The sequence below is a fragment of the Epinephelus lanceolatus genome, chromosome 21 (genome assembly GCF_041903045.1).
Source record: "Epinephelus lanceolatus isolate andai-2023 chromosome 21, ASM4190304v1, whole genome shotgun sequence".
Classification (NCBI taxonomy): domain Eukaryota; kingdom Metazoa; phylum Chordata; class Actinopteri; order Perciformes; family Serranidae; genus Epinephelus; species Epinephelus lanceolatus.
Window position 1 is genome coordinate 17,871,561 of NC_135754.1, and position 12,290 is coordinate 17,883,850.

Here is a 12,290-nt window from a genome sequence, read left to right on the forward strand (position 1 = left end):
AACAGGAGTTCACAAACCAATGGGTGACGTCACTGTAGCTATGTCTTTTATTCTTACAGTCAATGGCCCAAACATAGTAGCGCACAGGTTACAGACAAAACATATTCACAGTAATGATTTGTTTGTTTGTATAGAGTCAGTGTAGAGTTTGCAATGACAGCAAATAGCAGTAATGGGAAATATAATGGTATCAGATCAGTAAACCAAAAGGCTTCTCACTAAACTATGATAAAATACAAAACTGGGGAAATAAAGTTCTGTCTCCTAATCTTCTTTTATTTTGTTGATACCAGGCTGAGTGGTTAACAATGTCTTATCAAGCAAAAAAGTTCCTCGGTGTGAATCACAAACCCATAGAAGATGTCATTGTCGACATCAGTTACTGAAAAAAAAACACTACAGTCAATTTTCCTTCACACAATAACTAGGTTTCTCTCATAATTTTATTTTTGGAGTTACTGAAAGCGGGTTTAAAACCTCTGAGTGCTTTTGTTCCAGGTAGCAAATTAAATCTTACTCTGATCGATCCAAATGGTGCCATGCTATTGACTGAGAAGCATTACTGTTATGGAAAGGATTAGGGGTCAGGCTTAGACAGGCTTAACTTACTTTTCAAGCACACACACAATCACACACACACACACACACACACACACACACACACACACACAGGCATCTAAATACGTATGAATCAGGTCAAATTCTTGGCTTTGTGTTACTTGAAAAACTTTCGATCGATACTTGATGTTCTTCTTGAACCACAATGAGACATAATTATTTATGTAAATGAGGTCAGTAAGCCCATGTGCTCTGTTTTCATGGCAACACAGGTCTTACATAACCCTAGATAAGTACAGTATAAGCAAACTCGCAGGTTGTTACAACAGGAAAGAATGACAACTAATATGAACTTTACTGTTGCGTTTAGTTGTTGCTGTTGCAACCATGGTCTCTTACCACAGTGGCAACAACCACTGATTTGCAATCTTGTCCATGGTCTCTTTTGCTGTTTTTATGACATCAAATATCTACAAAAGAGAGGAATACAAAGATGGATGGGACTTACTTCTTGTTCTGATTCTCCTTTCGGTCTGCAGAGCCCAGACTCTGGAAATAAGAGAAGAAAAGAGACATTACAATCACCATCTAATACTGGTGGCATGTTGTGGTCCTCCATACTTAAGCACTCACTTATGGAGCATACTGAAAAAGCAGAGGGTATAAATAGTAAGGGTGTAAATTACAGGTTTCATTACGATACGTTACAATATGTTATCATTTCAATTGATTTTTTTTTTTTTTTTTGCACAATTTGCTGATATTATGAAGCCTGCCACAAAACGATTTCGATTAGATTCAGTTCAGCGGCCTGCGATCAATATGAGACGATATCAGTGAATATCCTTACTGTGTTTTTCTTGTCAGCCTGGTGCTGGGCTATTAGCACTGTTTAAATGCTTAGGATGGAGGTATACTCGAAGACATGGTGAATAGTGACACAGATGTGACGTGGTAATTTCACAATAAAGGCGAATCTTCAATCAAAGCATCAGCAAGTTAATGAACCCTAACAACAATTACAATTACACAAACACAAAGACAGAGATATCCTGCCAAACACAATCCTTAATTGTGTTTGGTTTATTACAGTCGAGGTGACCTACATGTATGTCCCAACTCACCCACGAATCTGGACATCTACCTTCAAGGCAACACCAATCAAATGATCAATGCCACTCTGTGAGAGACAATTACATGGGTAATGACCTTGTCTCTGGTGAAAAATAATTAGCGCTCCAGCTACAATTACAAACACTTATCCGGTGGATTTACTTTATTCACATGCAGTTATCAAGATGTGGTGACAGTGTGCAAGCACCTGTGCATCTATCTTTAGGAGCAAAACGTGAGTGTGAGGAAAGTACAGAAAGAGAGGCAAGGTTAAAGGCCATTTCCCTAATGAAAAAGACAACTGTCCAGAAACTCCAGGTGCAAAAATCCCTCCGGCAGAGCCAACTTACTAGGCATACATGCACAGCACACGCATTGACACAAAAACACACCTATACAAACATCTGCACACACACACATTATATCCCCCTGCTCTCCGCGTACTCTAGAGGTGTATAGCTCTCAGCAGTGACACATTTTTAGACAGACAGTAGTGCGCACATAAGACATGCACATGACACATTCACGGGTACATAACTGGCCCGAGGCTGAGGACATTTTTGGAGTGAAATTCTTTTGCTGTTTTGCATTTTCACATTTGGCAAGGAAATTAATTCAGACAGCCATGCTATTACTAAAATAAATTTGAAGAACAGTGCATTACAAAATATTACAGTGGTGTCAAGGCTCACATAGACCTCAAGAATATGTTCACTGACTTCAAAACACTATATTTTCCTAATTAAAGACTGTTTAACTCCTCTGTTACAGTAAACTGAATATATTCGAGTTGTTTACAAAACATGACATTTGTGGATATTATCTTGGGCTTTGGAAAACACTGATGGTGTTTTTCAGCATTTTCTGACATTTTAGACACCAAAGAACAAGAAAATAATCAACCAATTAATCGATGATTAAAATAATTGTTAGTTGCAGCCCTAGCATGAATTCGGCCAGCAACAGAGTACACTGTAGACAGGTTGCCGATCGTACATAGAAGGTCACAGCATGGTCAAGTTTGAACCCAGAATCCTTTGTGAGACAGCTGTACAAGTATGGGTGTATTCAGAGAACTGGATACCAAATTTCAAGGTGGCACCCCATTCATCATTTTACAGTCTTTTGTACTGATTGTGTTTGGGAAATCAAGTCGTTTTGGGCCACCTTGCATTACATGACCTGCATTTCCAACTGTAGCTACTCTGTCCAAATTGCCTCATAGCCAAGTACTGTTGCCGGGGGTTGGGTGCAGGAAGCATGTGTTCTAACTGTATCCTATGTCATATCACAAGTGCAGAGCAATAGGTTTTGGGCACACAGACAGTGTGGGCGTTTTCAAGCACACCTGCTATTTTAGTTTATGTAGGTGCAGCAATGCAAAGTGCAAAAGGGCTGGCTGGAATCAATATATAAGTCAGAGGATGCGGTGATTATTAAATATCCTAACAGCCAATCACGTCACTGGTCTCATCACTCTGAAACAGACATGTCAACCACTAGGGCTATCCCCTAAAAATTAGAGACCACTCAGTGGACCAAGACTCAAATCGAGCAGTTTTTTCCCTCCCTCTTGTGCGTCAGTGTGCAGTGTACTTCTGAGGAGAGCCCATGGTTAGTCTTGGTGAGACAAAGGCGGCTGCCTGGAGAAAGAGAGGTTCTGCCCAATAAGGGTTAGCATGCATTAACTCGTAGGGCTGACTTGGCTTGTTTAATATATTACCTGGACATCACCCTGAACATCCTGCCGAACAGCCAAATTTGACTTGATTGACATAATATTGAGTCGGGTAGAGCCCTACCAACCACAGTGACGGATGATGACCATAGCTGAACAAATGGAGAGATGCTTCTTCAGGATGTCATATTGTTGGATGCTTGTTATTTCTTTGCATTTCAGTATTTTGTTGTATTCCGATAAAATTGTCAGATGAATGTTACTGAAACATGACACAGATGTGAGAAAGTGAATTGCAAGGTCAGGAACATACCAAATGTAGCAAGCACTGCTTGTACTTTCTGTTGCGCTGCCATGAAAATAGGGCCTAATGTCACCAATTTCATCAGCGGAGCAACTAATGGACTCTGGATCTGCTGCTGTTCAGCGACTTGAGTGGTGCTGTACATCGAGTGTACCCTTGAAAAAGAAGTGAGGAAAAGGCATTCGCTCCCTTTGAATCTAAAACTGAACATCAGAGAAAACTGTTGTTTTGAGTGTCACTGTGTGTGTGTGTGTTTGTGCTTTCATGTGAGCAGTGCAATGACATTTTGACCAGCAAGTGACTCCTTTACTCTGGCGTTTTGAGTGTGTGTGTGTGTGTGTGTGTGTGTGTGTGTGTGTGTGTGTGTGTGTGTGTGCTTTTAAGTGTGCAGCACAGTGACATTTTGTCCAGCGATTGACTTCTCTATGCGTTTAAGACTGCGTATGAGTTTCATCCTCCCGGTGGGGAGAGGATAGACCATACAGAGTGACTGACCTTTCACCTCCCAGCTCCCCCACAGTGCCCTCAGGTAGTGCCACTCTGCCATGGGGATGAGGGCAGGTGGGTGTCTTTCATTTGAAAGATAAGTCTGTGGGGGGTGAAGGAGCACAATAGAGCGTACCATTCAGGCTGAAGTAATGACTGCATCAGAGCATTAGGCTGAGACTTAATTTCTTTAGGCTGAAACTATTATTCTTTACAGGAATACCATCACTATGACGTTATAAGCAACTGCAGGATTGCAGCGGATTAATTGATAACTGATATTTGGGAAATGACAGCCTCTGTACCTCTTGTCATATAAAATGCCCAACTTAACAATTCACAATTCACATCACATGATAAGAGGCATCGTCCTGGAAATTTGGTGAATGGACTGCATTTTAAAGGCGTTTTTCTACTCATAGCGCTTCACAACACAAGCACCATTCACCAGTTCACCCACATTACCATTGCTACCATACAAGGTGCCACCTACTCATCCGCATCATCACACTCACATGCAGTTGAGGTTCTTCAACATGTAGACTGCAATGGCCAAGGACACTCAGATTGTTGAACGACCAATCTACCTCCTGAGCCATAGCCGCGCCATTAGGGCAATTATTTGGGCAATCACCATGACAAAAGCGTTTCCTTTTCAACGCACGTAGTACAGTGTCTTACATTTCTGCAAACCCTGGATACATTACATTTGGACTTATTTCATGTAGTAGATACACTGAAACTTAAAGTCTCAACAACACTGTGGTTAATGGGATGCTACAAACCATATCTGGAGCCTAAAAGGTAATGGCTTGCTACAACACAACCGCTTTTCTTTTTTGTTGGTCTCGAATAGTGATCTGCAGTCTTACCAAGGTAACAAGCCATCCACCATCCCCATCATCTCTGGATGACAAAGTCAGCCCATACACTACGTCACTAGAAACATTATGATACATATAAAACTTACTTATGTAACCTATTGGTGGTTTGCAGAAACGTACAATGCCAACATTTTCTCCTGGCAACAGGGCTGCTTTCACTTGATAGCATCCTGGAGGGTATTAAGGATTTATTTAGGAGAGCCTGAAATTTACGATCAAAAGAAACACTTATGACCAATGAACAGTAACAGAATCATTCCCCATGTGACAATGTGTCATGCACAATATATTTAGTCAAATAGAAATATTCAGTGTGTGAAGTTATGGAGGCGAGCTTCAACTAAAACGCCTTTTCCATGTAGATTCCATCATCAGTCAATCATATCTACCAAAATGTAGAAATGAATTGCCTCCGAATTATATTTTGCCAGTTTGTACACCAGCCTTTCACAAACTTGCTCACGGTGTTCCTGCAACTTGCCATCTGTGTCCTCTCACATCTGTCTGCATTTATACACAGAAAGCATCCCTGACAACTGTACAAAAATGAAAGCAAAAATCAAATCAGGGCAAACAGCTCAGGTGCAATCTCAGCTCGTACAAAACCTTTCCCTCCCCATGCATCATCGTTTATTCCCCTGAGCCAAGAAAAAGCACATTTCCCTTGACAACTGTAGCAGGAGACATCACACCTGACAGCTAATAGAGCTATTCTTAACACCTTAGTCAATTATCGAAATGATAGTGAGAAACGTATGGGTCACAATTGGCTGGCTTTACACATCACACATATAACATATTTGCAAATTCTGTGCAATTGCATTTCAAAACTAAAGCAAAAAGGGACATTATATGGCTCTTATAATAATCATATAGCATAATAATCATTAATCAGACTCCAGTTTTACAAACAAGCTTAAGTTTGCATCTTTCTCAGTGTAAGTGTGGAAGCAGGTGTAAGAATGCATACCTCTACAGCAGGTACCAAAGAAAAAACTTGGCATTCCCTCACAGCTGTGAAATTGCAGAGACAATATACGCTGTATTCCTGCCAAATGCCACAAAAGCATAATCCGCTTAACATGTGTTTCTTTAAATACTGACTCACAAGCAAACAAAAATATACAAACAGTAAAACAAGATTTAAAACACCATCATATTTGCAGAATACCTTCACTTTCTGTCCATTAATTCCAGCACACACACATACCTGTCGAGTCCAGCCCAGTGAACCCAGTCGGAGAACGTTACTCCACTCTCCCTGTCTTCTTTTTCTCTCTTCTTTTCAAACCCCAAAGTCCTCACCACAGTCTTCCACTGGTGGCTCTAATTGCTGTTCACCTGTCCAACTTCAACTCTCTAGCTCCGTTTTCCCTCCCTCCCTACCAAACTCTCTCTGTTCTCCTCTCTTTCTGTCTAAAGCCGTTGGTCACACGAAGGTTTGTGAAGCTTGCTCCGATGGTGGCTGCTACCGCCACTGACTTGTTGTACTTTAATTGTGGTTGCTAGGCGATAAGCTTCTCCAATTCTGCACACAGTGAGAAGGGGAGGACAGGAGAGGAGGGGGGGAGAAAGTGAGAGAATAGGTGGCGTGGGGGGTAGGAGGAAATGCTCATTATAGACACAGTAGCCTGAGGAGAATGATCGGCGGGGAGGAGGGGAGAGGTTTACAGGAGGGGAAGATGTTGTGCAGATGAGAGGCATGGATGGATGGAGAAGATGGGACCTCACATAGCAGGTGCACTTCCTTATTTTTACTTTGGGACCTTGTGCAGCTTGGAGCACTTAAGCCATAGCAATACTGCACTTGGAGAATTTGCTATAATACTTCCAATGGACAAGTAATTAGCATTTCTGTACACACACTTCTGAAAGCACTGTCACTTTTTCTGCTTGTGCAACGAATAATTCAAAAAATTTGGATGGGTTGGTATTAGCTTTTACTCAATTTAGACTACAGCACTGTTTTGCAATTATGATTGGACTGACATTCAGATCTAGAGTCAGCAGAGAGTAAACAGCTAGCTAATTATCTTTTTGAGCCCACGTCTCCCTGCTTGTCTTTGATGTACACAGGTGTCTACAGATGACAAACAGCTCAAATTAGCTTGTGTGTGTACTATGTTATGTATTTAAAAGATGTACTTTGAATGGAAACCCACGCCACTGTTGCACTTGTCAGATTGATGGAAGCTTAATATGGCATTTACATAAAGCCTGCACGAACAAAATTAGTCACAATGTGTGATGTCTTTGATTAGGCAAGAATAGCAGCTAGTCATCGGCGTAGAGTGGGTGACGTTAAAAACTGACATTAGATGATTCCAATATGTCATTGCTTAAATATTTAGTAATGCCTCTCTCAAGATTTCTACTACACATTAATGCTGCCCACCGGCAGAGTGGCTGAGATCAGTTTCTTCTTCATGTCAATGATCAGACATATCTACATTAGATAGAAACATAATTGTGTTTTCCCACATCAAAAAAAGATTACGCCCACTGCTGAATGGGCTACATTTCTGTGTCAGAGTACAGAGTCTGACAGCCCCTATTACTGTCAATACCCTGAACTGATGTTTCCCACATAAAGCTGACTCACATTAGACCTACTGACCTGTGATATCCTTGGAAAAAGTCTTACATAAGATGTGGGAGTGGGACTCTGATAAGGCAAAGGGACCCATTAATTGTCATCATCTATTGTCAGGCTTTTCTCATGCACTCTTGGTGCATATACCTACAAAAAGTAATGCACCGAAATTGAAAAATTGTATCCCACGTAATCACGAGCCAGTAATTTGTGTATATCACAAGACTGCCATCACATGACCAATGCGCTGAGTTAAGAAGGAAGACATATTAAGACAGCAACGACACATAAGGATGTAGGTTGAGGTGGTGGATGGGTCAAACAGCACAGGACATTCCCACAGGAGACTGATGTTAGGAACCATGTGAAACCAAGCTCCATCTTTGGGGTACTTCGAAGCACTTCCCCCTCTTGTCTGAGGTAGAAGGAAACAGCTCCACAGAGCTCTATTACCAGCCAGGCAACTTTGTGGCTGGACTCCAGGCTTTGGAGCACTTTGCTGCACTTCCGCGTCCTCCAATGAGTTCTCAGGTACCAACATTTAGCACTGATGGGTTAAACGTAAATCAGTAATGGGTAATACAACCCTATTTTAGTACCCTTAAAAGTACAGAGTTCAGTACCCAACCCTAATTCAGATAAAGTAAAAGGTTCACTATATTTTATAGTAGGTGCTGAAAATAATGCTGTAAACATTTCTTAGCAAGTGTCTGGTGTCAGGCACCTCAAGGTGCATCAAAAGCAGGCTGCTGGACATGTAACAATGAGTTCTTGACCTACACATTGAGTATCAATTTAAAAGGATGATTAGACAGATGAAAACCAGCATGCCAACAGCACTCCTGGAGAGCCCTGGTTATGACCAGTATGCAAATCATGCCTCCTTTCACAGTAATGGCCAACCCGCTCAGACTTTCAGCTCTGGTGGACATAAATATAAATCAATTTAGTCACGAAATCTACATTGTGCTTGGTGGCTGGCGACCTTTAGTGTGACTGTGGGTAACCGCTGTGGGTGGGTATATGTGCATGTATGAAAGACAGTATGTGTGTGTATGGTGTTGGCATGGCGTATTATGACTCACTGTGTGTTTTCAATGTCTGGCTGTGGGCACACACAAATCTCTGCCACCTCATTGTCCACTGAGTGAGCACTGTGCAGCCTGAGCACGGAGCGGTATAGGGAACATTACTCATAGCTGGTGGAAATGTCAAACATGCTGGCATTGCTCTGAAAAGATACACAGGAAATACTGTCATACTTTCTTTTTGTATCCGCTTCATTTCTACCTGTGTCTATCCATCCCTCCATCCACCCTTGCTTTCCGCAACAATAAAATCCACCTGCCAATTTCTGCGCCTGAGACTAGAGGAGATGCGAGCACCCAGCATGCACCTCTGAGGGGCCGCAACAGGTTGTCCTGACATCTGTCAGTCAGGAGAAGCTTTTCTAATTATAATTCACACACAATTACGCACACATCCTGATACAACCAAATGCGCACCCACACACACCCACACACCACTCATTCTCATACATGCACGTATCCACACACAACCTCCTTGAAGGGCTCTCAATGGGTTCCCGGTGGCCTTTCAGTGTATCCTTCTTATACGGGCTCCTGGGAGGAAGTGTGACAGCTGGCTTCAGGATACAACCTGTGCACTGCTAAGCCTCCCATCAACAACAATATCATAATCCTACCATTGGTAGCAAGAAAAACTGCAGCTTATTAATGTGCTAGTGTATATATAACCACTAAACTACTGTTAGACAATTACTGCGATAGTGAACATTCTAATATATACAGTAAATTATTGTAATAGGAAAGTGTTCCACTGACTTGCTAGACAAATACATTATGATGGAAAAGCAAAGCAATAAAAGCAATAAAAACAAACAAATCTGTCTCCAAGTATATTCATTAATATAAAACAGAGACAGAGTGCTTATTATATTTCACAGTACCACTTAGACAAGAGATTACAACAGATTTGAGATACAAGTCCACACTGTGTCCATCTTGCAAAAAAGTGGCCAGTGGGGTCAGTGCATTTTTTACTGCTTAATCGATTGCCAGATTTGTTTGGACTGAGGGCAGCATTCTGCGTGCTGTGGTAACAAAGCACAACTCAATTATAAACAGCAGCTCAGAGCGGTCAATTGGGGGCCTCCTACGCATCTGGGTTGGCGGAGAGAAAAAGAAAGGTGAGAAGGTGAAAGAGAGCAAGAGATATAAAGAAAATGAAACAATTTCAGTAGAAAAAAATCGAGTCATATGGGAGAAAGAAGGGGAAGATGGTTTAAGGAGGCCGAACAGACTGATATGTATAGTAGTTCTGGGTATAAGTATACCCAGAGTTTATTGTTATTCCAAAAGTTTACAAAAAATTGAAAACTACAGTCTGTGCTGGGCAAAACTTAAAATCACCACAGGATATTTCTAGGTTTGCATGAAGTTTTCTTAAGACGAAAGGTTAAAATGATTTTAATTTTTTTTTTTTTTACAGAATACAAACTGTAATACTCTTAATGAATATATAAACAAAAATGAACAGGATAAGCATGTGTTTTTCTTCCTTACTTGGGAAAGGCTACAATCAGCATTTTCTCTCTGGACAAATAGGTTTTCAGTGGTCATGGGTATTTATTGGTTCTAGCTCCGATCAGCTATGATCGGCAGTGATGCAAAGACGAGCAGAAAATATCATCCATCTCCGTCTAAGCAGCACTCAAACATCAATCCAAACTAAGTCAGGACTGAATTTAAAAGAGAGATTGAATAAGTAAGAGTAATAAAAAAAGAAGTAAGCAGAAGTAACTGTAACATCCATGTTGCTTCCTACTGTTTACTAACCCCGTTTTCTGGCCTGTCCATGATGTTGAAAGTGACGCACCGGAAAAACAAAAAAACAGAAAGGCATACTCATTTACTGCAGAGCTGTGTTCACTGCAGGTTCACTACAAGCATGGGAAAGCAGTCTATTGGCTGTTTTTAATTGGTTTCCCGCATTTAAAAAACCCGCACGCACATAATTTTGGTGGGAAAAGGGTACTTCTTTCTTTCTTTCTTGAGCTAATCCATTTTCCACTCTGGTGTTGGACAGAATTAATAGGGCTCTTAAAAACTCAGACACTTCTGAGGCAAAGAAAAAAGATGGAAAAAAAACAGATGACAAAAGGAAAGCTGACAAACAGATACATGACATCAATAGGAAAATAAATGAACCGAAAGACTGGGAGGGCTAACGAGAAGACAGATGCAACATGAGGCAGCTAGCTACGCATTCACAGGTGGGCAGATGCATGCAAAGAGAGGAAACTACAAGATGACTGAGAAAGAAGGTTGTAGTTGGCATGACAAGTGCATGTGCCTTGCTTCCTGATTGCACTGACCAATCAAAACATGTCAACAGCGCTGGGTGATGAGAGGGTGATAGGGCGGGTCTTCTTGCTCTCTCTGTCTCCAGTTTTACAATGTCATTATTTGTACAGGATTCCCCCTCCCAAGTCTTGTGGTCTGGGGACCAAAGGGACCAAAACATGGCTTATAAATCAACACAGCAGAGAGAGACTATGGATATTTACCCATAAATCACTGCGGCGGAGCCACCTACAATCAGACTAATGGGGCTGGAAGACGTGCTGTCATCCAAGCCATGATGTCACCAAGCCTGAGCCTGTGGGTGTTGATGTTGGTGGTGGGTCTCTGGTTCTGTGTGTGTGTGTGTGTGTATGGGGGGATGCCTGCATATGTGGCTGTGGGTCTCTTGAGTGTGTGTGCATGTGTGTAGGGGGGTGTCTGAGTATGTGGTGGTAGGTCTACGGCGCTGCTTGTGTAAGTGTCTGGGGTGAGTGTGTGTGTGGTGTATGTGGGAGGCGGGATGTCTGTTTATATGGGTTTGTGTGTATCGGGGTGGTCAGCGTATACTTTCATCATGTCTGCATTTATATACGTTACATTGATCTATACACACTCACATGCACACACTGATATTCTACATCTTAGACTGGACTTTACACATGTATAAAACACACACTGACATACAGACATATGCACACACACACTGGTCTTGCGGTTAGCGCTGGCTTACAATGGGTGTGGGATTCCATAGAGAAAATCTAAACAAGTCGAGCGGTTAGCACGGGTCTGCCACGTTTCCACACAATGGCGCTCATTGACATAAATAACTGGGGACTTTGTGAAATGGGACACCCATTAACTTCTCCTCCACAGATAATTGCCCATTAGATCTTGGAAGAGCAGTGGATTGAGAAATAACTCAACTCTGACACTAACATTGTGAAAGGGGCCTGGAATCCGTTAAGATGGGTTGGCTTTATCGTACCATCATCCAGCCAAGCACTTGGATTGTCAACAAAGAAAACGATGGCTTGTTGTAGGAGCTGTGCAGTCTGTGCCTTTGCTTAAGCTGCACTTTGAACATGGAAAAGATGATGACAACAAGGGGAAAGAAAGACAAAGACGAAGAGAACTGCAAATTAGAGAAAACGACAAAAGGCAGAATAAATTATTGAGGAAGAAACTGAAAACTACAGTAGTAAAAGAAACAGAAGCAGAATAGCAAAATTTCTAGATTGGTTACGGAAGCGCAGAAAAAGAAGTTCTTAGAACTTTCTTTCACAAGGTTGAGCTGTATTTGAAAAATAAA

General features: G+C 41.6%; 1 protein-coding gene across 2 annotated transcripts in view; it reads right to left on the reverse strand.

The window, feature by feature from the left end:
• Positions 1–12,290, reverse strand: part of ankfn1b (ankyrin repeat and fibronectin type III domain containing 1b) — a 135,193-nt gene that overhangs the window by 62,719 nt on the left and 60,184 nt on the right. Inside the window, exons 1-2 of one of the 2 annotated variants that reach the window (XM_078163361.1) lie at positions 6,234–6,291; positions 1,067–1,107 (exon numbers count right to left, since the gene is read on the reverse strand). Coding sequence is in view for 1 of the 2 variants with exons in the window: in XM_033610692.2 (XP_033466583.1) it covers positions 1,067–1,107 (41 nt within the window). In the remaining variant the exon portion in view is untranslated. Of the gene's footprint in view, positions 1–1,066; positions 1,108–6,233; positions 6,292–12,290 lie in introns of those variants that run through there. The other variant, XM_033610692.2, reaches the window with a different exon arrangement.